Source organism: Pteronotus mesoamericanus, unplaced genomic scaffold (genome assembly GCF_021234165.1).
Source record: "Pteronotus mesoamericanus isolate MK-2021 breed Mesoamerican mustached bat unplaced genomic scaffold, CSHL_Meso_final contig_246, whole genome shotgun sequence".
In the NCBI taxonomy this organism is placed as follows: Eukaryota; Metazoa; Chordata; class Mammalia; order Chiroptera; family Mormoopidae; genus Pteronotus; species Pteronotus mesoamericanus.
Window position 1 is genome coordinate 3204738 of NW_026555104.1, and position 27734 is coordinate 3232471.

The 27734-nt window shown below is 34.9% G+C and overlaps 1 protein-coding gene across 6 annotated transcripts in view; it reads right to left on the reverse strand.

The window, feature by feature from the left end:
* The window catches only part of ABCA8 (ATP binding cassette subfamily A member 8), a 77255-nt gene that overhangs the window by 20101 nt on the left and 29420 nt on the right, over nt 1-27734 (reverse strand). For all 6 annotated transcript variants that reach the window (XM_054573097.1, XM_054573098.1, XM_054573093.1 and 3 more), the window contains 15 exons: nt 26545-26692; nt 23556-23724; nt 21788-21846; nt 20896-21006; nt 19966-20141; nt 19387-19506; nt 19000-19138; nt 18315-18405; nt 15020-15159; nt 10740-10859; nt 8434-8632; nt 6995-7161; nt 4935-5068; nt 4309-4446; nt 2133-2237 (listed from right to left, as the gene is read on the reverse strand). In XM_054573097.1, the coding sequence (XP_054429072.1) occupies nt 2133-2237; nt 4309-4446; nt 4935-5068; nt 6995-7161; nt 8434-8632; nt 10740-10859; nt 15020-15159; nt 18315-18405; nt 19000-19138; nt 19387-19506; nt 19966-20141; nt 20896-21006; nt 21788-21846; nt 23556-23724; nt 26545-26692 (2016 nt within the window). The remainder of the gene's footprint in view (nt 1-2132; nt 2238-4308; nt 4447-4934; nt 5069-6994; nt 7162-8433; nt 8633-10739; nt 10860-15019; nt 15160-18314; nt 18406-18999; nt 19139-19386; nt 19507-19965; nt 20142-20895; nt 21007-21787; nt 21847-23555; nt 23725-26544; nt 26693-27734) is intronic.

The following is a 27734-nucleotide window of genomic DNA, read 5'->3' on the forward strand; positions in this document are numbered from 1 at the left end:
CAGAAAATAGCAAGGGGAACACATTTAAGAATATCATACATTTAGTTTGGGAAGGTGAAGTCTGAGAGTCAGTGAGGCCTCCAGCAGAAAAGCTGAGAAAGGAGTCTGGGTCAGCACTGAAGGTGAAATTGCAAATTAGAGATCTGAGCTAGAGTCCAATCAGTGACCAGTCAGTAGAGGGGATTTGAAGCCCTAGCATTAAATGAGCTTGCTGGGGAGAAAACGACATCTAACATGAGAACCAGGGGTTGAGACCTGAGGATTTCCAAAATTTAGAAATGAGATAGAGAAAATGAAACTTCAGAGAGACAGAGAGGAAGACAGTGGCTGCAATGTTAGGAGAAACATAGTGACATCAGGACATCACATAGTCAGGGCAGAAAGAAAGTGTTCATGTTTTCCACGGGTGAAGTTTCAAGTTTGGAGTATGTTATTGCTAAAACGACTGACCGTTCCATCAGGCCAGTGCATAGCCTTTCCCTAGATTCTGGAGATTCTACACAAGAAAGGGAGCATTACACGGATAACACACCCTTTCCTTGGGCAACAGAATGATTTTGGGCAGGAAGTGACACCGATGGAGATGGTAATGAGTAAACAGAGATGCTTACGCAAGATTTCATGGATTTTGCGTAGTAAAATTACAAAAATGGAGCTATTAAAGGATTTCGTATTGAAACTTGTAAGTAAAACTAATGCAAGTTGGCCTGAGTGGGTTAGTCATATATGTTCATCATCCTTTGATTACTATTCAAAATTTGTCTCCACTTCAGAACTACTGAATCAGAATCTTCTTTTTAACAAGATACTCTAGCATTATATCTTGTAGACACATTAAAGACTCATTTGGACTCATGAAAGAGCATCTGTAAATGAAAATTTATAGATTGTGAGTTAAACATTGGGATTTTCTTTTTATTTCTCTAAGTTCTCAATATTTTCAAAATATCATTTCCTTTTATTTCAACAATCTTTTTATTAACTTTTCAAACAATAAAAAGTACACATATGAAGTACAAGGTTGTGTGAGGTTCAGTAAATGCATTTTACTGAATCACAATCACAATCAAAGTATAGAGCATTTCTATCCTCACCCCCACCAGTTTCCCTGTGCTCCTTTGTGGTCAATAGCCGTTATTGCTGGTTACAAGAAACCACTGGTCTGCTCTCTGCCATTAAGGTTTAGTTTTGCCTTTCTGAGAATTGCATATAAGTGAAAAAATTTAACATTTACTCTTCTGTGTCTCATTTACGCTGGTAAATGTATCAGTTACCCCTTCTTTTGTATTGCTGAGTAGCAGTCCATTGTATGACGATACCAGAATTTATCAGTTCACAGCTTGATGGACGTTTGGGCTGTTCAGGCTGTTAAGAATTCTTCATGTTGTTGACATAAATCTTTTATTATATATATGCATTATGAATATTTTTCTCCAAGCCCATAGCCTTTTATTTTCTTATTGGTTTTTTACAAAGAACAAAAGGTTTTAACTTGGGACGAAGTACAAGGTATCATATCCTTGATTTGATTGGTATATGCTTCTTTTGCCCCACAAGAAATATTTGCTTACCACTAGACCTATGATTCATTTCAAAATAATTTTGTGTATGGTGGGAGGTACATGTTGAGAACCTTTTTTCCCCCCCCATAACAGTATCAGGTTGCTTCCATACAATTTGCTGAAAAGACTAACCTTGCTTCATTTGAATTCCTTGACAGTTTTTCTTGAAAATCAATTGATTATATATGTATGGGTTTATATCTGAAATGTCAATTCCATTTTACATATGTATATGATTATCCTTAATTAATACAACACATTCTTAGTTACTACAACTAGAGTAAACCTGGAAGTCAGAAGTGTAAGTATTCCAACTTTATGTTTTTTTCAAAGTTATTTTATTTTCAGTTCTTTGCATGCTCACATAAATTTTAGAATCATCTGTATAGCCTATCTATACATTTATATTTCCGCTTATAAACTTCCCTTTATTTTTACAATTTAGGATTTATGTCTGAATTGGCTACTCAATTTTACACATACAAAAAGCCTCTTGAAAACTCCTGTAATTACATTACCTTCAACGTGTACTTAGACAAAGAAAGGAAAATTGCAGTCACTCGTTGTTACCTTATAATCATCAACGCTGCCCATGGCAATATAAGGAGCACAGCAGGAGGACAAAAACAGCCAGAGCAGGGAGGGGATCGGGAATATCAACGTCGGCTCCTGTGTCTTTTGAAAATGCAAAGAATACCATGAGGCAAATGAACAAATTCAAATTCATTTTCTGGAATGCATTTTAAAAAATATTGCGCAGATTATGTATAACCCTGCCTTATACCCCTTTTGTTACCAAACTCTTTCACCATCCATCCAGTTTTGAAGCTTGACTTTTGGCTTGATACCCGCAATTATGGATAAGGAGAGTGATTAAAAAAGGTGAATGAATTGTGCTGTCATACTACAGAGTTGGAAAGTAATAATATGGGTATGATCTTTCATTTTCTCACTGTGTGCTTTTAAATGGATTCTGATGCTAACTAATAAATGATGATAATTCACAGTTGAAGCATTCAGTTTTCTAACTGATCTTTATAATTGTTTTAAATGTAATAGCTTGACTCAAAAATCATATCATATATTTTTTGGGCACAGGGATACTAAGTTATCTTTTTAGGCACACCATGAGGCAAGGTAAATATTGGTTGAGGATTCAAAAGTAGAGATGAGGTAATAGAAGGGAAGTAAAATTTCCAGGGAAAACCTATGTCCTTGGTTATGCATATGGCTGCTCCTGTTTATAACCATCTTTAAGAATAAAATATTCACAAATCCTCATGGAAACAGTCTTCATTGTTTCATGGTTTACGTAGTTGAGTTTGAGCAAGCACATTACTGAAAAAACGTCATAACCAGAGCCTGGTCATGTTTAGCCTGGCCACCAGAGCCACACTTGCTATGCACAGAAAGATGAGATTTAAAATTACTGTCAGAATTTTCCCAGGACACATACATGCTGGGTGGGTTCAGTACTCTGGAAAATCCATTGACTTTGGGCAGGACAGAGACATGGTCTGCAATTACTTGTGCAATGAGTAGGCAAATTTGAATAGAGTATAAAATGACTTGCTGGAGATGTTAAAGTTAGATCTTGGGTACATAAATATATGGTTAATTGAGCTGATTGGTATCATCACACTCACCTTAGCCAAACAGGACATTTTTATAGATGAACACCCAAGGCAATATCTTGGTTACTATATCCGCCCTCAGAAACCAGAACATTGAAAAAGCCTTCACAGTTATATAGGAGGGGAACTAAATAAACCGTAGTATATATCATAAAATTAATTAGTATTTGATAGGTGACTGAAACTTTTTGCTTTCATGATTAAGTGTCTTACATACCCTTACTGAAAGGAACTACTTCCTGAGCACACAGTGAGATATGTTGTGAGAAAATAACTCAAGATCTTTCTGGAGCATGTGAAAATAATGATGGATACCTGGTCCATTTTATATACACATGGGTAGATGGTTGTTAGCCATATACATTATCATAAAACCTTATAGTTGAGTGGGAAATAGGTAATTTTCTGACCTCTGGTATTGCTTTATGTATTTAACAATTAAGAAGTTCAGGGCTTTTCATGTTCCAGTTCCTATCCTATGTCCAGGGTATTGTATAGTGTTAAAAATACATGCTGAGAGAATGCTTTAGAAGGGAGAACTATATTTAGGGAATAATCTAAAAAGAATAATTGCAAACTCTGATAGGTATTCTGATTTCCAAACCTAAAGGGATCTGTACATTCCAATCACCTGGGCTTCTTTTCAGAAACAGGAGTTGTTTTTTTTTTTTTTTTTGCCTTTATGAAAAAGCTGCTTTTGTCCAGAATAGGCCTTAGGAATTATTAATTTTGACAAGGAACTGGGGTCATTTTTATGTAACCAGTCTCCAAATCTAGCCTGAATTTGTCCTAATTTTTTTTCTTTTGCAGCATTTATAAAAGTAATAAGAAGGCTTCTATTTCTCTCTTTTTTTTTCTTTCATTATTTTTCTAGTCACAGCACTGCATGATTTCACTTTCATTTCCTCACATTCTCTTTGAAAATATATTTTGTTAGTTCTGTTATGCATTAAAAAAAGAGAATCCCTGAAAATCATGTTGATTTCCCAAAGCATGCATCTAAATGCTAATTTATCATGCAGTACTTTACTTAATTAGAATCAAATTCCAGCACTTAAAAGCATCATCAGGGAGATTCCTGATGAGGAGAGTCTCTCTGATTATATACTTACCCCCAAAGATGTAGTTCTGTCAGTTTGGATGTGTGCTGATGGCTGAACCATTCCAAGTAGCCCATTACTAACAATATGCATAAGAACTGGGAAGCAATTCAGTCTTTTGACATTGCAAGCTAATGAAAAGCTGTAATTCTAAAACATAAAAAGCAAGTTTATAAATTCTCAGAAATCTTCATTTTTTTCTAATGAGGTAAAAATTCCATATTTTATTTTAAAAAGTCACATTCTTAAATGGTGTTAAATAATCAGAACAAAAACAAACACTGTATAAATAAACCAAAACATGTCTACAGGCTGTGTCTGATATTTCAGGATACCAGGTGTCTATCTTATGGCTACAATAAAATATTATTATTGTTTAAGAATAAAACAGATGTTTCAGAATATATGTACTTGGCAGTGGGTATTGCATAGTATTTATTTTGTTAATGTACACAGTTTGTGTTGGTAGACAGTGATTGATTTATGAATTATTATACTAATGATGACAATTAACTAAGTAATAAATGAAAGCAATATTTGTTTTTCATTGTGTTTCCTAAACTACAGGCCTGAGCATATTGATACCTTACTAGCTTTGCATGCCTTTAGGAAAAATTACTAAGTAAAAACCACCATACCTTTTCGTGACCAGACACTATGATGGCTCCATTATAAGATGGATCATCTATGCCATTTCTAGTTCCAGATACATCCACTTCCAAAGCTATGTTCTGATGCTCCACAGAATGTATAAAGTCATCAATGTTTGTCCCTGAATTGTAGTTAAATATATTAGGTATCACAAAACTAAGAAAACCAACATCAAGTTCTGCAGTGAACTTAATGGAATAACCTAATGGAATACTTATTGGAATATGGACTATGAGGATATTTTTCCACATGATAACATGCCTGCTACTGTTAATTTAAAAATCTACTCCTTTCTTATGGAGTTTACTTTATAATATGTTTATTGGCTTATGATTAGTGCCATATGGTGCATTTGGAATAGTTTTTTTCCTAGAGTATTTCAATTAGTGGCCATACCAATATGCTTTCAATGACACAGCTAATTGCCACTAATTAACCACCAAATTTGTTAAAGCTCACTTCACTGCTGTGAGATTATTTATTGGTTTTCAAAATATTTCCTGATGTAGGAAGACAACTTGTTGAATGCCCATTTTAAACAGCAAAATCACCAATAAAAAGTACAAAAATATGGAAAATGTCGTACTAAATAGACTACAGAAAGAACATTTGTTTATAGCGTGAGATAATTTGTTAATGTTTTAGAGCTGAAACAAGAGGGCAGAGTAACACCTTGTTCTGCCTCAGGTGGAAATGTGTCTATCAGGTGACACAACATTTTTACAGCTGCAAACACAGTTTTACAAACTGTGGATGACCGCAAAAGTGCCTTGAGTATTGGATTTGAGTCTAGAAATACATTTTAGTGAGTAGACAAGTTTGTAAAGACATAATCTATAAATAATGAGGACCTGTTGCATCTAATAAGAGACTTGTGTCTAGAATATATAAAGAATTCTTAGAACTTAATAAAAAAGCAAATAAGCCATTTTTTAAATGAGAATAAAAGACATTTTCCCCCTAAAGATATTCCACTGGTCAGAAAACACATGAAAAGATGTTCAATGTTATTAGCCATTAGAAAAATGCAAATCAAACCACAAGATATTATTTGACACACACTAGGATGGGTCTGATAAATAACAAGTGTTGGCAAAAAATGTGTAAATATTAGAATACTCACAAAATGCTAGTGTAAATGTAAATTGGTACCATCACTTTAAAAAATAGTTTGGCAGTTCCTCAAAAGACTAAACATAGTCACCGTATAACACAACAATTCTGCTCTTAGGTTTATATCCCCAATAAATGAAAAAAAACCCCACCCACATTCATATAGAAAGTAGTACTTGGACATTTGTAGCAGTATTATCCATAATAGTCAATTATTGAAAAAAACTCCCAAAATATCCACCCTCTGATAAATGTGTTATGTCCATTTGATAGAATATTATTCAATAATTAAAAAAATAAAGAACTGACACGTGCTACAACATAGGTGAACCCTGAAAACATCATGCTAAGTGAAAGAAGCCTGCCACAAAAGATCATATATTATATGAATCTACTCATATTAAATGTCCAGAGTGGCAAATTCATAGAAATAGAAAATAAATTTGTGATTGATCAGAGCTGGGGGCAGAGTGAATGAGAATAATTACTAATGAGTATGGGATTTATTTTTGAGATGAAAATATTCTGAAAAGAAATATAGTGATTACACAATTATGTGAATACACTAACAATCATTGAATTGTTGATTTTAAATAAATAAATATGGCATTTGAATTCTATCTCAAGCTGTGAAAAACGTTTTTGGGGGTACAAACTCTTTTGCTTTGCAAAACGCCATCAGATGATTTAGATAATTTATTTCTCCTTGGCAAATACCTTTTACAAAATTTATTTATTATTTTTGTGGCAAATACTTTCTTAATTCCTGCTCTATTTTGGGCTTGTATATTTGTCACCTCCAAGCCTGAAAAACTGTTTTTGGACACATGCTGAAGAAGTAAAAAAGTTCACTTTTTCTCTCAAGTTTATGTTTTCTAAGTAATGCTTTGAACAGTGAATGTATTGGAAATGAAGCAATTCACTACTTTATTACCTGTTTTATTGATGATGAGTAATTGAGTGAGAGGATCATGTGGTTGTTGTCCAGGAGCAAGGAAGTATAAATGAGGAGAAAGTTCCCAAGTGTAACTGCTTACATCTAATTTCAAGCTGATGAACTCCCAAAGAAGAGGGATAATTCCTATTCCTAGAATGAATAGCCTACACAGAAGAAAAGTGCCAATGTGAATGAATGTACAGTCATTTCCTAACCTTTTAAAACTGTCTAGGCAGGTTATAATTTAATGAGATCAAGAAATTATGAAAATTAAACATATAGTTCTCTTACTCATTTATGGAATATTTTGGTTTTTTTACCTCTAAATTAGACATTATAAAATACAGATTTATCCATTTTTTTTTTCATTTCTTGTTCCTCTCTGGCCATCAGCATAATTGCATGGGATATGTGTCCTTTAACTCAATGCCTGGATTTTCCCTCTGCCTGAATTCCAGTATGGTGTTAATTCATCAACACTTTATATTCAATTTTCTTCATGTTTAATCCTCTTCACATGGTTTCTATTTCTCTTAGAAATCATACAGTGGTGACTGCATGATTTCTTGAATCTCCAGACTTGAATTTTCAATTATTTTTTACTTTTTGTTTTCTTGTGTTTTCCATAGAAGTTGAATATTTTTATTATACTTTCATTATATCTTATTTTGAAATCTTTCCCCACTCTTAACTTCTAATTTTACAATATTACTTCTTGTCTCAATTCTTGCTAATTGACTCGCATCTCTCAGGACACTTCTACGGTGCAGCCAGGTTGATTGTAAAGATTTTTCTTCAATTACGCTAATCTCTTCGTCAAAGATTCTCAGTGAATTCTCTTTACTCATTTATTTAGCAAGGACTTATTGAGATTTTATTATGAACCAAGTTTCCTATTTCTTTGATGCTTAGTCATAGACAAGGCACTGAGGGACAGCCAAAGTACCGTGGATGCCCGGGTGCTAATGAGAGCAGCTCTTGTTCCTGGGAGCAGGAATACGGCTCATTATGCCTGCAGCAGGTATGGAGGGTGAGCTGTTGGCACTGAAGAGGGCTGGAGGGAAGCCCTGACATCTAGGTTAGAGTAAGCAGGATATAATGGGGAAGTCAGGACTTCCTGGGAAGACTCAGTAGCAACTGGCATAGGAATCCTGGGAAAAAAGATCTATATTCCAATGTGTCCCTCGCCTGCCACAGAAAATCTAAATGAGAGCAAATATTACATTCCTTTAACCTTTCCCCTAAAATTGGCTCTTATCAATTCCACCTACTACTCTGCTAGTAGATAAAAACTAGGATCAGGAACTACATTGAGTATTATGCTTTAACGAGTTTTGTAGGTGCGGAAATTTATTTTTGTTTTTTCTCTCTTTTTTTAGACCTTAATTTCTTTTAATGCATTGATTGAACAAAAGCTATGGCACTCTGATACTCACAGTGTTAAAAGACTTTTTCTTTCATGCTTTAACCTTAATAAGCGGACCCGTGCAATTGCGAGGATTTGCTGTCTCCACAGAGCCATGCCACCTACTGTTTCTCTCATCTCACTAAGTGAAGACAGAATTTGTTCTGTCTGAACAAGTCTTTCTGTGTCTCCAGCTCCTTCTGCTTGTACCTCTCCCAAAGTGTCAATATCTACAAAACACAAAATAAGGAATGTATAAAACCCCATTTCAGATTGAACTTACTATAGGCATTTGTTTTACCAAGGACATCACAGGTAACATCTTCCACATAACTGTAGGCATTGTTTGGTATTATTGGCTGTTGCCATGAACTGGATAAATAGTGGGAAGGTTCATTTCTTGAAACAAAAGGACTAGAAAGGTCTTAGATAATTTAGATACAGACAATATATTAAAGAGGTTAAGATAAGTATGCAAGACCATCATAGTGCTGAGGTGTGACTTGGAAACTTGGTAGTGGAAACAATTACCTTAGGTGTTTACCTGGAGAAACAGGCAACTGATGTGCTACAAACTGGGAGGTAACTGTAAATTAAACATAACTAGAGCAATAAGGCATTAAAAATGGATTAAACATAAAACTGTAAGAAACATTGTAAATGTAATAAAAAGCAAAATTCGACGATATGCTGAATTTAAATAAAATGCACAAAGCAGTACATTTTAAATTAAAAGTACAAGTGGGTTGAAACAATTTTTTTAAAGTGGCAAACACAAATTACATTAAAATTAAAGCAGTTGTGTTAATACTAGACAAACGGGGCTTCAGGATAACTGCCATTACCAGAGTTTAAAAGGAACCTTTCATAATGATAATGAAGGCAATTAATCAAGAAGACATGTTAATCCTAAATGTATATGTGCTTAATAACAAATTGAAAGTACATGGAGTAAAAACTTACCTAACTGAAGGGAGAAAAAGACAAAATAGCACATTTAGAATTACAATTGGAGATTTTACTATTCCTCACTTGTAACTGATAGAAAATATAGGCAATAAAAATCAGTAGGGACATAGAATATTTGAAAAACACTATCATCCAGCTAAACCAAAATGATATTTATACAACTCTCCATACAACTGAAGTTCTATAAACATATATTCTACATGTATACATTCGTATAAACACACACAAATATGCATTTCTATGTATGTATGTATACATTTTTTAAATAGAAAAGAAATATTCACCAAAATAGATGTAATGCTGATTCAACAAGTCTCAATAAATTTAAAAGATTTTAAGTTATAGGTTATGTTTAATGACTACACTAAACTTTTCAGCATCAGTAACAATAATATTTAGAAAATTCACAATTATTTTTACATTGAACAACACACTTGTGAATCACCAAACATGACAATAATTTTTAACTAAATAGGGCATGCCATTAGAGATGTAAAAATTATTGAAAATAACCAAATATAAATTTTGTATTTGAGAAGTATAATAAGTGAAAAAAATTGTCAAAAAATAAAAGCTCAAGATATTTCATCTGGTGGAAGAGATGATTAGTAAACATGAAAAAGATAAATTGAGATTATTAAGTCTAAGGAACAGACAGAAAAAAGAATGGAGAAAAATGAAGTTTCAAAGCAATATGAGACACTATCAAGCACACTAACATGCACTGCCACATACAATAATGAGAGTTCCAGAAGGACAGGAGAAAGAGAAAGGGACAGAAAGCACAGTTGGAGAAATAGTGGCTAAAACCTTCCCAAATGTGATGAAAAACTCTAGTCTATACATATATTGAGAGCAACAAACACCACATAGGGTAACTGCAAGGGGGGCCACCGCTGAGGACATCGTTGTTGAATTGTCAAAGTCAAAGACAGAAGGTGAATCTTGAAAGCAGGGGAGAAAAACAACTCAGCGTACAAAGAAATCCTCAGTAAAGTGTAGAGCTGAATTTCTTATCAGAAACCATGGAGACTAGCAGGTAGTGCGGTGACATATTGGAAGTGCTTGGAGAGAGAGATTTAGAATAAGTGTTTTGTCTGAAATTGCTCTTAGAAAATGGGATACCATGAGGGTTATGAGCCTTGGAGAGAAGAAAATGGGCCATCGTTAATACGAAGGCAATTGGCAATGGGGGTAGCAAATGTGACAGTGATGCACTTCACCTTAATACTTCTTGTTTAGGAACGGCCTTAATCATGGAACCCAATATTTTGCAATCATGTCTTTGGAACGGTCTCTTCTTGAGGTATATACTGCACTAGATGCTATGAACATATTTACATGATATTTTTCATGCATTTTAGTTACCTGATTTGTCAACAGTTGATTTTCCTTCTAGTTTCAGGAACACCTCATTCAAAGTTGTCATAGAAACACCGTAAGTCTCAATTCCCAGGTCAGAACGGAGATCAAGAGTCTCATAAAGTTCTAAAAAACACATACACAGTAGCAAATCAAAACAACAAAAATGACAAGTGAATTGAGGACAACTTTTCAAACTAAAAAAAGCACAAATAATCAAGATATGAAATTATACTTGTGATATGTCAGATATTTAAAATTAAAAACTAACATTTTATGATAAGTAACATTTTCAAGTCTGTATATTACTTTTTTTGTATTGCGTTACAGCCCATACATTAACTTCTTTTAATCAAATATTAATTTATATTTCTATTAAAACTCCATTTTTTTATAACTTGCTTTTAAAATTTAATTAATAGTGGAACTTCAAATTTTTTTCAACTCTAAGCCTAATTAATTGAAGAGTCTGTTTCAGAAAACAGTTACAAATAGCCAATTTTGTGAGAATTGGTTGGATTGTGTAGAATCTTCTTCAGTTCAAGAAATATGTGTCAAAGGAATACACATGATATAGATCATTTAAAAAATTTCTGCTTTTGACTGTAGAATACAAATTCACAAGATCTCATAGACAAAGAATGAGGAAGTGACTCAGAATTTTCTTGGAAAGGTAAGAAATGTTGATAGCATTCTCTCTAGCAATTCTGTATCCATTCATTCTTTAGTTCTTTCCAATAATACTTTTGCATTCAGCACTGTTCTTAAAACAAGAAACAATGTTCCTGCCTACATGAATTTGAATTACAATTTTTAATTAAATAAAGCTTAAATAAAAGCCTAATTTAAAATCCTGGTATGGGACTTCTGGCCAAATTGGAGGCGTAGGTAGATACACATTGCCTCCTTGCACAACCAAAAGGACAACAACAAATTTAAAAACAAAAAACAACCAGAATTGCCAGAATATCAAACTGTATGGAAGTCCAATAACCAAGGAATTAAAGAAACACTCATCCAGACCAGTAGGAGGGGCGGAGGTGGGCAGCCTGGGCGGGAAGGATGTGTGGCAAGACAGTGGCTGGAGGACCAGGCAAGGCAGTGGTTGCCAGACTGGGGGGGGTCCCACATTTGCATGTGGAACTGGGAAGCTAGACAGACTGTGCAATCCAGGGTTCCAGCGCAGGAAAAGAAAGCCTCAAAACCTCTGGAGGTAAAAACCAGTGTGGGTTGCAGCGGTGGAAGAAACTCCCAGCCTCACAACAAGAGTTCACTGGAGAAACCCACAGGGTCCTAGAATGTACACAAACCCACCCACCTGGGAATCAGCACCAGAAGGACCCAACTGGCTTGTGGGTAGTGAGGGAAGTGACTGAAAGCCTGCTGAGAGCCAAGCAAGTGGCATTGTTCCCTCTAGGACCCCTTCCCCACATACACGGTAACAATGGAGCAACCTGGGTTGCCCTGCCCTGGTGAATACCTGAGGCTCCACCCCTTCCAATGTAACAGGCACACTGAGACAAAGAAATATGGCTCAAATGGAAGAACAGATCAAAGCTCCAAAAATAGAGCTAAGCAATGAAGAGATAGCCAGCCTATCAGATGCACAGTTTAAAACACTGGTAATCAGGATTCTCACAGAAATGGTTGAGTATGGCCACAACATAAAGGAAAAAGTGCAGCTATACAAAGTGAAATAAAGAAAAATACACAGGGAATCAACAGTGAAGGGAAGGAAATCGAGACTCAAATCAACACTTTGGAGCAGAAGAAAGAAATAAAGATTCAACCAGAGCAGAATGAAGAACCAAGAACTCAAAAAATGAGAGGCTTAGGAACCTCTGCGACAACTTTAAGTGTTCCAACATTCGAATCATAGGGGTGCCAGAAGGAGAAGAGGAAGAGTAAGAAATTGAAAACTTATTTGAAAAAAATAATGAAGGAGAACTTCCCCAATCTGGTGAAGAAAATAGATTGTTGGGACTTACAGGAAGCTCAGAGTCTTCCAAAGAAATTGGACCCAATGAGAAACACACACCAAGGCACGTCATAATTACATTGTCCAAGATTAAAGATAAGGAGAGAATCTTAAAAGCAGAATGAGAAAAGGAGAGAGTTACCTACAAAGGAGTGCCCATAAGACTTTTAGCTGATTTCTTAAAAGAAATCTTACAGGTAAGAAGAGGCTGGAAAGAAGTATTTGAAGTCATGAAAGCCAAGGACCTACATCCAAGATGACTCTATTCAGCAAAGCTATCATTTAGAATGGAAGGGCAGATAAAATGCTTCCCAGATAAGGTCAAGTTAAAGGAGTTGATCATCACCAAGCCCTTATCATATGAAATTTTAAAGGGACTTATCTAAGAAAAAGAAGATCAAAACTATGAATAGTAAAATGACAACAAACCCATAACTGTCAACAACAGAACCTAAAAACAAAAACAAAAACAAACTAAGCAAACTACTAGAACAGGAATAGAATCACAGAATGGAGATCACATGGAGTGTTATCAACGGGGAGTGTGAATGGTGAGAACGGAGGAAAAGGTACAGGGAATAAGTAGCACAGTTGGTAGGTACAAAATAGACAGGGGGAGGTTAAGAATAGTATAGGAAATGGAGAAGCCAAAGAACTTACATGTACAACCCATGGACATAAACTAAGTGGGGGGAATGCTGTTGGGAGGGAGGGTGCAGGGTGGAGGGGAATAAAAAGGAGAAAAAAATGGAACAAGTGTAATAGCATAATCAATAAAATATACTTAAAAAAATAAAATAAAATAAAATAAAATCCTGATATGATCACAGAACACCTGTGGTTTCAACCTAGAGCTTCTCCCTGGGCAAATGGATATGTTAAAAAGCTTTCTATCTTTTTTTAAGTTAAATTTATTGGGGTGATAGTGGTTAATAAAATTACATAAGTTTCAAGTGCTCAATTCTATGATACATCATCTGTATATTACATCGTGTGCGTACCACCCAAAGTGAAATCTATTTAGAACTTTCTGTCTTGATTAGTGTCATATACAGAAACATGGAGAAGTAAGATGTAAACTGCTAATGAGTATTATGTGTCATTCTTCCATTTCCCTAAAATTATACAAACTTCCTCTCTATTATAACTATTATAAAAACACATTAATTAGGGCTTGATTAATGTTTTGCCTGATGATTCTAAAGACTAACTTGTGTTGTCACCATGAAATGTATATTTGAATGACTCTGTGAGGGTAATTTATGTGTCCTCGTTGCCCATGCATATGGTGAGGTTAATTATTTCAACCATTCAGTGCAGGCCCTCACTGGGCCTCATGACCAGGGAGCAGATTCTCTGAGTTATAAACATAACTAGTAATTTTTTAAAAAGTTGAACACATTATTTTTAGATAATTTTAGATTAACATGAAGTTATAAACAATAATACAGAGGGAACTGTCCTTTCAGTTTCCACCAACGATAATGTCTTAAAAAGCCAAGGTGCAATATCACAGCCAGGGTATTGACATTAACATATTAAGATCTAGGACATCACCGTCACCACCATGATCATGCTAGCCAGTAAGAGCCACATGTCCCTGGCTCATCATGGAGAGAACTGACAAAAACCACAGTTGCCTTCTTTTCCCTTGGGAGCAAAGGAGTTAATAGAAGCCCTTGGACTCTCTGACCAGGCTGGTGGGTGGGGTACCAACCTAGTCTGTGAAGACTGAGAGAGGGGCCTGCTTTATCTAATGCACACACGTCAACCCGGGCAGTCAAGGAAAATGAAAACTCATCAGTCAACTGCATTGTAAACAAAGGAACAAGATAAATCTCCAGAAACAGACCCTAATGAAATGAAGCTATATGATTTACCTAATGCAGAATTCAAAACAGCTCTCAAAAGTAAACTGTTACATATTGGCCTGAAAAAGCCAGAGTTCTCACAAAAGTCTTGTCAAGAGAAGAACAAGCCATATCATGGGGTTGTTTAATGTAATAGTTAAGCCAGAGATTTTCAATGATTTGTGTTCATGAATGGTTATGAATGTTAGACTATTCTGCTGCACACTACAAAAGGAATGAAGAACTAAAAAAGCACCTTAATATGCCCAAGTCTAATGCAACAATTGGAATATAATATTTCCCATAGTAGATAAAATAATCTACTTACTGTACATCATGCTTTAAAAACCTGAACACATTGTAAGCCCTCAATAAATGTTAGTTATAATAATTATCATTGATATTATTATTATGAATAATATTTATGTATTTCATTTCATGATGCTCATGTACATTACCTGGAAATTTATTTGTTCTTTCCAAGGGCAATGTATAGACAAGTTTTCCTTCACTTTCTGCTGATAATTTGGCATCAGGGATGTGCTGTGTAATAAGGGATGTTATTTTTCCTTGAACACACGTTTCATTCAACTGCAAACTGGTGTTCAAAAGAAGAGATATGTGTTATTTGACATCATCTCCATTCACAGGAAGAGAATTATTAGTCTCTATGGGACAAAGAAAGATAAAGAAATCTAATGCAAGAAATAAGTCATATGGACAAGAAAAATGAAGACCAAAAAAAATCAGATTATATACATGTGATGGGGGAAATCAAAGAAAGAGCAAACCAGAATTATGGGTCAGGTTATTCAGAGGTGATGCCTTGAGAAGGCCAATATTGACTTAAGTCTTTAAGGGGAGAATAGGTACCAAGATACCAGGAACACAACATAGCCAAGTCAGGACTCTAGAAGATGGGAAATGTTTAAGATGTTTTGAAGGCAGTTTAAGTGGGCTAAATAGGATTGTGGGATTGGGCAAGAACAAGGGAACTTTTGATAGGTAGGCTTAGGTATAAAACAGGTTCAGTTCAATTTAGTCATTCAATGCAAATTTGTTAAGTTCTTAGCGTGTGACAGAAATCATCCTAAATGCTGAAGGTACAATGGTGAATAAAACAGCATTGTCTTGTTCTTATGGAGTTTAATTTCTAATGGGAGAGACAGAAAGAAAAGTAGACAAATGGATAAGTAAAATAATTACCCATAGTGGTAAGTGTCATGAAGGGAATGGGGTTATAGATAGAAACTAATTATGGATAATGTGGGTTTGGGTTGGTGGGATCACTAATTGTTTGCTTTCTTTGTAGTGCTAACTTTAGAACTTTGATTAAGAACAAAGTATCATTGAGAAAATCCGTCTTCCCATTTAAAAACATCAGTGTAAAGCCTTTGGTTGGAACATCATTCTGACTACCAAAAGGTTGTGGGTTTATTTCCAAGTCAGGGCATATACCTAGGTTGTGGGTTCAATCTCTAATTGGGATGCATACAGGAAGCAAACATTCGATCTTTCTATCTCAATGAATGTTTCTCTCTATCTCTCTCCATACCCTCCCTGCCTTCCTCTCTCTCTAAATAATCAATAAACATATATTCCAGTAAGGAGAGAAGAAAAACACCAATGTATAAAAACAAAACAAAAATATTAACCAAGGTTATAAAGTATACAGTAGATGAAATAAAGGCAATGACTTGACATCAAAATTTGGCTTTGCCGTTTGTAATGTGTTATTTAACCTATCGGAACAGTTTACTCATTAGTACAATGAAATAATGATTGCTAACATCTAGGGTGGTTCTAAGAAGTGAATATTAGTGATGTTTGCAGTTAACAAATCTTTCAAAATTGTAGCTATTTTATTTGATCAAATGCTTGAGTCAAAATTATTCTGTTTACTCATAAGGTATTATGAACATATAAGAACAAAAGCCATTTTTAGAAGCAATGAAATCCAGTGATGGAATGAAACAAAAAACAATTACAGTTGTTCTCATGATGATGCTGTCAACTCATGAAACATTTCCCGGCCACTTTGAAGAACTTGTGCTGGGCACTAGAGAGGACTGCATGCAAGTACAAGTTTATAGCTCAAAAGAGAGGGTCAGCAAACTTTTTCTCTAAATAGCTAGATAGTAGATATTTTAGGCTTTGCAGGCCAGTAGATCTCTGTCGCAACTACTTATCACTGCCCTTGTAACATGGAAGCAGCCTTCATACCTAAACAAGGGGGTGTGGCTGTGCTGCAAACTCTATTTACAAAAACAGGAAGTGGGCTGGATTTGGCTTATGGACCATAGTTTGCTGATCCCAATTTAGAAGAAGAAATAAGGCAATTACACAAATTATTGCCCAGGAGACTCATGACTTGGTCAGAGATCCCACCAGCCTTGTTTACATTGAGAACACATTATGTTGCCATGCAGGGCGCTGGTCCCCATCTCACTTATTTTTCTATAACCTTTATTTGCAGCTAAGAATTGTTACTCCCACTTTGTAAGTGAGAAAACTGAGTTTCCGAAAATTGATTTAATTTCCCAGGAGAGATTAAAACAGAGTGCCTTAAAAATCAAAACATTGGGACAATACACAGAGATGTAAGATTGATAAAAGCTACATGAGGTGACAAACAACTCCTTAGGACTTGAATAGGTTGAAATAGGCTCAAGAAAATGCCAGATTCAGGAAATAACTTCAGACAATGAGAAATGCAGGCCATGATATGGCATGTGCAAGGAACAAGGAAAATTTCATTTTAACTAGAGGTTATGGAATTGAGTAAGGGCAAATGATATTGGAGTCATGATAGTGGGCCACACCAACACCATCTGGTTATGTAGTTTGGACTCTGGTAGGTAAAATCGAACCAAGAGAATTTTTTGTTTGCTTTAGCTTATTGGTGTCACACTTTTTGTTTGTTTTAGTTTTTAAAATGTAGATGGTATAAATCACAGATGTATTTTAGACAGACTGACCAATTCATGTATAAATTAAAAAGTAATTTAAAATATGGATTTGGATACTAAACTTGAAATTAAAACCATGCAGTTTCCATTCCTGATTCTTGTACTTATGCACCTAGGGAACCTATAGGTTCACCTGTAGAGTAAAAGTAACAATAGTTCACACCTCATAAAGTAAAAGATTTAAGTATCTCATCTCTGATTCAATCAATAAATAATAGCTAGAATATGCTACTACTTAAGAACTTTTATTTTAAAAATAAAAGGAGGAGGATGGAAAGGACAGAAAGCAAGAAAAATGAGGAGGAGCTGGGGAAAAGAGAAGAAACAAGGAGCCTACTTAAGAGATTATGTTAAAACCCTGGGTGATAGATGATGAGGCTGTAAAATACAATGTTAGTTGAAAAAGTTCCCTTAACACATATCTTCCTTACCAAATAATGTTTTGTGGATATATTTTCTACCACATTTTCTAAACTTTTTTTGTTATCTTATATTCTTGTTTTTTTATCTTATATTCTTTTTTTGTTATCTTATATCTCTAAAATCTACCCATCAATAGCTCTCATATACACATACTACCTCCATATATCTGTATCTCTCTATCTCTATATAACTATATCTGGATACATGTCTCCATATATGTATTGGTATAAATGTGTATATGTACATACAAACATCTGTGTATAATAATAAAAGGTTTCCTTGAATGTTGTGATGTGTTGCTTCAAGTGTCATTCTTTGTTCTACCCATTTTTCATTCTTCAGCCTCCTCAAGTGGCTGTACCTTAAGTGATATCCAATCCCCCATTTCTTCTTCAGAAACAGAGATGAGCCTGCACACTTCAGCTTCCCTTTGGAAAGAAACACTTTCCTATCTGAAAGGGAAGAAGCAAAGGAGAAAGTTTGTTGAAAAGGTGCCCATTCTTTCCTAAGAAAAGACAGTTCATTGTCCATGTGATCCAACTATAATTCAGGAATTTCTACATTTTCAAGTGAGTGCTTCATAAAAACTCATTGAAACAGACATATTTTAATCTTATTTATATACTTTAGGCAGTTTTTCCTTCCAACCAGAGAGTTTATGTGTATAACTTCTAATATAGAATATACAGCATCATCAATCATACATATTAATGGACAAAACACCAAAATTATTTTAATATGTCAAGCTGATTTACCTCAATCTTGAGTAAAAGGATTAATGCTTTTGAACATAGATTAACTTCAGATGAAATGAGTTTCCTGGCAGATCATGCCCCTGTATAATAAAATGATTCAAAATTCCAGGAGATAACATGGGAATGGTTGGAAGTTAAGAGTCTTGGGCCAGTTTGTATCATTGCCAGTTTTTCAAATGGCCAGACACAGCTAGATGACCAGCCTACAAAGTACAGCTGCTCAGCAATAATCTATATTTTTCAAATCTCATAAAGTCTTCATTGTGATACTTAAAGGAAACGAGCAATTACCAGCCAAGATGTCAGCCTCATCCATGAACTGAGTACTGAAGAGAATCACGTGGTCCATTTTCCGGTCCTTCAGCAAGTTCCACACTTGATGCCTTGAAAAGGGATCCAATCCAGCAGTTGGTTCATCTAACAGCAAAACCTGCAGAGGAGAGGTGTATATAAACAGATTTTCCAATAAGGTATATAGTTCTTCCAGAAAACATGTTGAAATCATATTATTTATATTTTAAAGGGCATTGTGGCTAGGGTTTTGTTTTTATATTTAATGTCCCGTCATAAATATTTTCTCACAGGTGTCCTCTGCAAATAAAAGGTTTGAACGACTACCAAAACCAAAAGTTTCATTTTTAAAAATTTGAATTCATCTCTAAATTCCCTCTGACTTACCTGAGGGTCTCCTAAAATGGCAATCCCAATGGTGAGTTTTCTTTTCTGTCCGCCACTTAAGTTTTGAGTGAGGACATTCTGAATATTGTTCATTTCCAGTTCCAGCAAAACTCTTCGTATCTAACCAAATGACAAAATTTGTGTCACAAACCAAAATTTTTTCTTTTTAAAATTTATAAATACAAAACTGTAAAGTGTAATGGTTAAAAGCACAGATGCTGAGCCAGACTGATTAGGTTTGAATACCATTCCACATTAACTAGCTGCATAGTCTTGGTCAAGTACCCTGCTTTCTTAAACCTCATTTTCTACCTACATAAAATGGGAATAGTAATAGTACCTACCTCATAGAGTGGTTGTGAGGAACAAATGATTTATTATATTTAAAGTTAAGGCTAATGCTTAGCATATTGTAAATTATTTGTAAATGCTAGATATTATCTAAATTACATTTCTTTGTCCAACTTTCATGCAATGATTTTACTCAAAGATAATTTAATAACAGCATAAAAAAATCAGTGGAAACAGAGTTAACAATCTCATTTTGACCAATATATTAGTTCTAACATATTTATGTACCTCTTGTTCCACTCTCTGTGGCTGGATTCCCTTTATTTTAGCAAAGAGCCTGAGATTTTCTCTCACAGTAAGGAAGTCAAATTGCACATTGAATTGCGGGCAAATTCCAGTGAGCTTGCTGATATTTTCTAGGTGAGCCATTTCCGAAAGTTTATTATTATACATTGTGACTAAACCTATAACAAAGATTAAAAGTTAATATCAGATTTTATTTAAGATTCTTCTAAATTAAAAGTCACTATATAGTCATTAACTACATTCTAGATACATGATTTTTATCTTCAGGGTTTATACAACACAATTCAGGCTATATATTATAAACTTCCATTTTAGTTGTACAGTATATAGCAGGGAGACAGATCCTTTATGCAGCTTTTTCCGTGAAGATATAGGCTATTTCTCTACCCCTCACAGTTAGATGTGGCTCTATAATAAGTGAAATTTTAGGAAATGTGATATAAGCAGAAGTGCCTCTACCCTGGGATTGCCATTTTTTGCTTTTGGGATCATGGACACCAATCACTGGGTGAAGAATCCCTGATGAGCTTCTGGGAGGATGAAAGGCCACGTAGGAAGAGAAGGTGGTGTGGCCCTAACTGGAGCTCCACATATATGAGTGAGGCTATGGTAAGGTGTCCAGGCTCAGCCACTTTAGTCCAGACAGAAAAACTGCCAGGAAACCCACAGAATCATGAGAAATAAACAAACATTTTTATTTTAAGCCATTAGTTTTGGGGATGCTTGTCTCGCTGCGAAAGCTAACGAATGCAATGGTAACTAATGGTAAAAATTGCAAACCTTTAAAGCATAGTACTATTAATTAACTTCCATTTTTTCCCTGGTAATCTGTGTTTTTGATTAATGATCAAAAGTACTTTATGTTAACAGCTGATTTATTTGTCAACCTGACTTCAGAGAAAAACCTCTTACCTTTGGTGGGAACAGATAACCCACTAAGGATGTTTAGCAGTGTCGATTTTCCAGCTCCACTGTGACCAAGTATTGCAGTGATTTGGCCTTCATATATATCGAATGCCAGATCTAGGGGGAAAAAATAAAAAAGAAGGATGGGAGAAAGGAAAAAAGGAAAAGAGGCAGAGAGAGAAAGATAACAATTCAAAGTACAAGTTTATTGTGGAGTTAAAGGTTTTTTTTTTGTTTCTCTTTGTGTGTGTGTGTGTGTGTGTGTGTGTGTGTGTGTGTGTGTTGCGTGTGTGTGTTTCCTTGAATGGTCATGTTTTCTAAAAATGAATATACTAGATTGTTAAACTCAAAATTAAAAAAAAACCTTTAATATATAGATATGCTGATCCTGTTTTGAAATTTTGAAATTACTTGCTTTAAAGCCAGGAAACATGTCTTATACTCCTAGGTTCACTAACATTGCCTGGTATATGATAGGTGGATATTAATATTTACTGAGTTGAGGGATAAATTAATAGTTCAGTAAATTGTTATGTGGATAAAAATCTTTTGATGTATATGACTTTTCTTTCACTAAGTAAAAATAGCAATACCCACAATAGCTCTGGAATCACAGAAGAAAAATTTGAGACTGTAGAAAACAACCCAGAATTGCCTTAGGCTACCTCAATATTACACAGTATATCTTTCAAATACATATATAGCTGAAACATGCTCCAATTTTTCTAACTTTTATGCAGTAGGAGTAATGCGTTGGAAAGGAAATTTTATCATATGGCTAAACAACTAATTTCAAATCTGAACTACCACCAGTAATTGCTCACCATGAGCAAAATAAAATATAAATAAATGTGAGAAAATTAAGATTAATATAATAACTAAATATTATTATTTTTACCTTTCAAGGCTTCTGTTTTATCAGAGTTTCCTTTGTATTCTTTGGTAACATTTCTGATTCTAAAATAAAGAAAAGAGATTTCAAGTTATGACCATATTCTTCAGTTTGTAATTCTAAGTTAGGTTGATGTGATGGATGGACCTTCTCTTCATGGTAGGAAGACCTGGGATTTTACTCTCATGCAGTCATGCTTGTGTGAGGGAACCAGCAAGAATATTTCTTCCTAGCTTTGGCTGCACATTAGCTTCACCTGTGAAGTTTTTAAAATTTACCTGTGCTAGGGACCCATCACCAAATCTCATGATTCCAACAACTGAGGTGTAACCTGACATTCATATTGAGAACCAGGAAGCCAGACCAAGAGGTAACATGGGCAGTGGATACTGAAGGACTCATCGTGAAGTACTGACTCAGGTTGCAGGTATCTTTGGTTATCCTGAGGCTAGGCCAGGGCCGGTAAGGGAGAGAGGCAAAAGTCATAATATGAGAGCATGGGTTTTACAGTTCTACCTAACTGAGCTCATCTCATCTATGACATTTAGTAGCCCTGTTACCTTCACCACGGTGCTTAATCTAGGTCAATTTCAGCTTTTGCAACCTGAAAATTTGGAGTGCTTCAAAGTTGTGTTAAAGGATGTGTAAAATATTTCATCTTGCATGCATAGTGCTCAGTTCTTGGTATATATTCAATGATGATTATGGTAATAGAAAACAATGGAAGTAATGTGTTAGGTGCTATTATAGACCTGGAATCCTAGGCATTTTATCTATGTTGTTTTATATATAACCTAGGTAAATATATAATCCATAAACTGAATCAACTTTATGTTTCTTATTTTGTCATCTATCCATCAAACAATTCAGGTTCTATTCATACTGAACTGTTTAGATTTTCTCATTTCTGTTTTAATTCCATTTTACCATCATTCTACAGTACTTATAGTTAGGTACAGTGCTAAAGATACAGAGCAATAAACATATTACACATCAAGTAAAGCCATTGCTTTGCTCCAAGCTGATCTGCTGGAGCTTAAACCTAGCTTTGGTCACAGGACAAATATAAGCATAAAAGATAAATATGGAACAGGTTAAAATGAAAAAATGAAATGGTTCTAGAAGCTCAGTAAGCTGGAGTAATCTGAGACAGTCACAGAGGGCTGATTGACATATGCTGGCTACAGAAGGATAAATAGGATTTGAATAGTCAGCGATGTTGAGAAATATCTTCTTTTTTATTTGGAAATAGAAGTTACCAGACTTTAACAAAACATATTCTAAAAAGCACATCTCCTGCAGTTTCCTTTGTGACTATCTCTGGGGCTTTTCTTCCTTCCTCTTCCCTACTCTTCCATCCTCTTTTGAAAGGCAATAAATAAAAGAGAAAAGAGAAATTTAAGAATTGGGAGAAAAAAATAGGACGTATATTAAACGAGGTGGGAGGAGAGAGTGAATAAATGAGTCCAGGCAAAGAAATGAATGAGGCTGAGGCTAAGGTCGAAAAGACAACAGATAAAAGATTGAGAATCTAGACAAGGGTTCTGTGGAAGTATCTCTGTGGGTGAAATCTCAGTTTGCATTTAACGTAAGCATCAACACAACCAAGGGTAAAGAAATTTTTCTTTCAGCTTGATCTGGGAAGGGATGGGCTAGCATGGAAGAGGTTAGGTGGGAGATATCTACAGGGCATTAAAGAGAACTTTGCTTGTTTCAGGTGTGAACTAGTAGCTCCTCAGCCTTTGGCCCACTTTCCACCTGCATCCTTTGTTACCTGATAGCTTCTTTCCCATGGAATTCTGGAGATACTGGTTCAAAAGAGTCATTAGATGAAGGATCAGAACCTATTTCATCTTCAAGAGCCACTCGATCAGCATTATGTTGTCGTGACCAGTATGAGGACTTCAGGAAAAACAAAGGCGAATATTGGTGCCCATATTCATCTGTAGAGCCAGGAAACAAATACTGAGTCAATCACCACATTAAGGGAGAGAGCCACGCCAATGCAGCAGAGCAATGCAAACTTTTGCCATTAAACCTGAACACATGGCTGACACAGGAAATACACATTTTGATACGTGTAGCCTCATAAGGAAAAAAATCATTAAGATGTCTCTCTATTGTGATCATTGTTCCCAAAGAAGGAATTGAAGCTATGACTTTAAAAAATTCCAGAGGAAGTTAAATAAATGTTAAGACTCTTCTTAACCTCAAGAAACCCAGATTGTGATACAAGTGTAACATATGCTTAATTCTACCTAGGGGTCCGGTTGTTACTATACTGGCAAAAGAAGAAGAAATTGAAAAATGACTATCAGATACATAAAATAATATTCCAAGAGAAGATAGAGTAGGATTTAACAAAAATAAGTGACATGCTGTAAGAAAGGGCGAGAATGGGGCAAAATTTCAATAAATTTAACACAGAGTGGAATTTTAAAAACCTAATTTGTATTTATGATTTATCTCATCTCCAAATTATAACTTTCCTCTGAAGCAAATTGATGATCTACTTTAAGAACATATTGTCCATGAATGTCTTTCTGGAAACTAATCCACAGTATATTTGCACATAATTATCACTTCTGTTTTCCTACATGTTAAGAGATACTATGAAATGGAAGAATTATATTTCTCTAATGTTCTGCAACTGACCTCCACTGTAAAGATTGATGGGTTTTAAACTTCTGTGTACTTTTCATATGTTCAGTCATTCATTCATGCAATAGATATATACTTAACACTTTCTCAATACCTGGCATATGGTATATTATTAGTCAGTACCCATCTTTTCCCCTTGATTAGGAAGCCTAGCAAATAAAAGCTGTAATTGGACACATTCTGTTATGAGATTTATTAATACATGATCCTATTATTTTATATAGGTAATTGTCATTACTATCACTCATACTTCTTATTTTTAAAATAATTTTTAATGAAGTCACCTTGTTCAAATTCATGCTTAATTAAATATAGGCTTAATGAATGGATGATACAAATAATTCCAATGGTATAATAAATGTATGAGCCCAAAATTGTAGATCCTGACATCTATTTTTTCTGGACTCTTCTAAAAGGCAGAGGTGGATATTTTTCCTAAAGGATTATCTAAAAAAGACAACATCATCCAGTCACCGTTTCAAGACCTTGTGCGTCTTCATTCTCACTCTTTCCCCTTCTTCCTTTCCTAAAACTGTTTAGTCAGTGATGACTTTTTGACCTGCTCAATGTGTTTATTTCACTAGTGATTTCATAATTTTTCCAGCTTTATTGAAGTATGATTGACAAAAATTGTATATATAAGGTGTATGATATGATGTCTCGTGAAATAATTACCACCAACAAGCTAATGTACATAGCCATCACCTCACGTAGTTTCCCTTTTTCTGTGTGCATCTGTGTATGGTAAGCAAACTTGAGATCTATCTTAGCCAATTTCAAGCATACAGTACATTATTATTAACTATAGTTAACCATGTTATACATTAGATCTCCAGAACTTCATTTTATAAATAAATATTTGTAACCCTTGACCAACATCTCTCATTTCTCCACCTATTCCTACTCCCAATCCCTGGTAACCACCATTTGACTCTGTTACAGTGAGTTTGACTTTTTTAGATTCCATCTATGAGTGAGGTGCTATATTTTCTTTCTATGTCTGGCTTATTTCACTTAACAGAATGTCCTTTGATTTATGCATGTTGTTGCAAGTGACAGAATTTCCTTCTTTTTTTAAGGCTGAATAATATTCCATTGTAGGTAGGGAGATAGATAGATAGATAGATAGATAGATAGATAGATAGATAGATAGATAGATGTTACATTTTCTTTACCTATTCACCCACTGATGAACACTTAGGTTGTTTCTATATCTTGGCTGCTGTGAATAATGCTGCAATAAACATGGGAGTACAGATATGTTTTTGAGGTAGTGATTTTATTTCTTTCCTTTGAATATATACCAGAAGTGGGATTTCTGGATTATTTGGTATTATAAAGGCCCTTGGTGTTCTATTTTGAATAGGAAATGTGGAGGTAAAAGACACAGACTCTGCTTTTGATTATAAAAGGAGGAAGAAAAAAAAAACCCCAGCATTTCAGCCACAACTATTTCCTGAGTCCCTAGAATGCACCAGGCACTAAGGTGCTTAGGGTCCATCTGTGAACAAAACCAGTCCCTGCTTTTGTGGAATTCATATTGTTTTATGTTGTAAGGTGATAAAAATGAAAATTTATCACCTATTGACTTTCCTATTGTGAAACCACATGGAGACTTTTAAAAATATATATGTCCTGGTCCTACCACTAATTAAATAAATCAGCCTCTCTTGGAGTTGAGTTGGGCTTGGAAGTTTTTTAAAGTTCCCCAGGTGATTCTGTTGTATAGCCAGGGCTCAGAACCACTGAGCAAAGTAGTTAGACAAAGCAGCTATAAAGTTCCACAAGTATCAAGCCAGACCCATTTAGGAACTAGCATTCTAAGCATCTCTTAAAAAAGAAGCCATACACTTAGAAGAGAGTGAAGCTCAAACAAAAGTTAGGAACTCTATAAGCAAAATTCAGGCTTTAGGTCTGACCAGTCAAAGAGCAAGAGAGAAATAAAGAACTAATTTGGTCAGTGGCAATGACCTTCCTCTTGGCAATGACCTTGATGCACAAAGTAGTTCTTAAAATACATAAACCAGATGTGTGTCAGGAGATTTGTTTTAGGAAATAAAATTTTTGAAATGGTGTTCAATTTTAATTGTATCACTACTCACTTGGCAAAATTTTTTCAAAATAAATCATCAGTGCCAGATAGAGGACAATATCAAAAGCCAACATAAAATTTGTTGCTGTTATCTGATTTAAGTAGTCCGATGGATCGGGAAGTGCGTTAGAATTCAAATCATAGTCCACACGTAAAAGCTGAAAGTTAAAAAGTAATTAGTTAAAGGAAGTTTGGTTTATGATACATTTCAAACAGGTTTAGCATGAAAATGAAAGAGCTACTCTTTGCCCCATACCAACAATACAAAGTTGAATAAGACTGCCTGCTTCTCAGGTCTCAGATCTCCTGGAAAGCATGCGCATGTCGCCAGCTGTGATGGAATTTAGCAGTGGCAATGGTTTAAAAATGTTCCAAATGAAGTCAAGGAACATATAGCAAGGACTCATGGACAAAACCAAAGGGGAAGAGCTGAGGGAGGGAAGGAGGGAGGGGGCGAGGGAAAGTGGTGGGGGGTAGGCAGAGACAAATGTATTTAAAAAATTTTAAAAAATGAAAAAAGAAAAAGAAATGTTTTTCACTTTTTTTATGTGGCTAGGTCTTATTTTCCTGAATAAAGAAGGATACTTCTATGATTTACTTGAAAAAAAAAATGTTCCAAATGAAAAAGGAGGATTAGGAAGAGGTCAGAAAGTATGGGGAAAGATGACATTTGAGCTCAGCCTTAGGTAAATTTTTACCAAATAGAACATGGGAAAAAGGTGTGACGTTCCTTGAAAATGGCTCATGAGACAGAATTTACATTCTTGGAAAAGTCACTGGTGTGTTTAAGGAGAATGAGTGGCAGAGGGGGGCTGACCTGTAATGTTCAAGGTAATAGTACTTTAAATGAACAATCCTTTTGTTAAGCACTAAATAATGGATATGCAATGACTGGCATTACCATTTAATTGGAGGGATGGTAAAGTAAGTGAGGCTCGGATGAAGTGAAATGATATATTATGAATAGATATGTAATTTAATTTACTATGCAGTACATAGTAAAGTGTTTTTTATTTTGAATTTTCTTTTGTTTTACTTTATGGTTTTTACAATCATGTGTGCTGTTCAACGACTAAGTCAAAATATGAAGTGGAAGATTTGTTTAGTATTAGATTTGTAACATCATGTCCATATTTAATAGTAGCCAAAGAAAATACTCTAAAGAATTATATATTGGCCTTCTATTTTTTTTTTTCACTC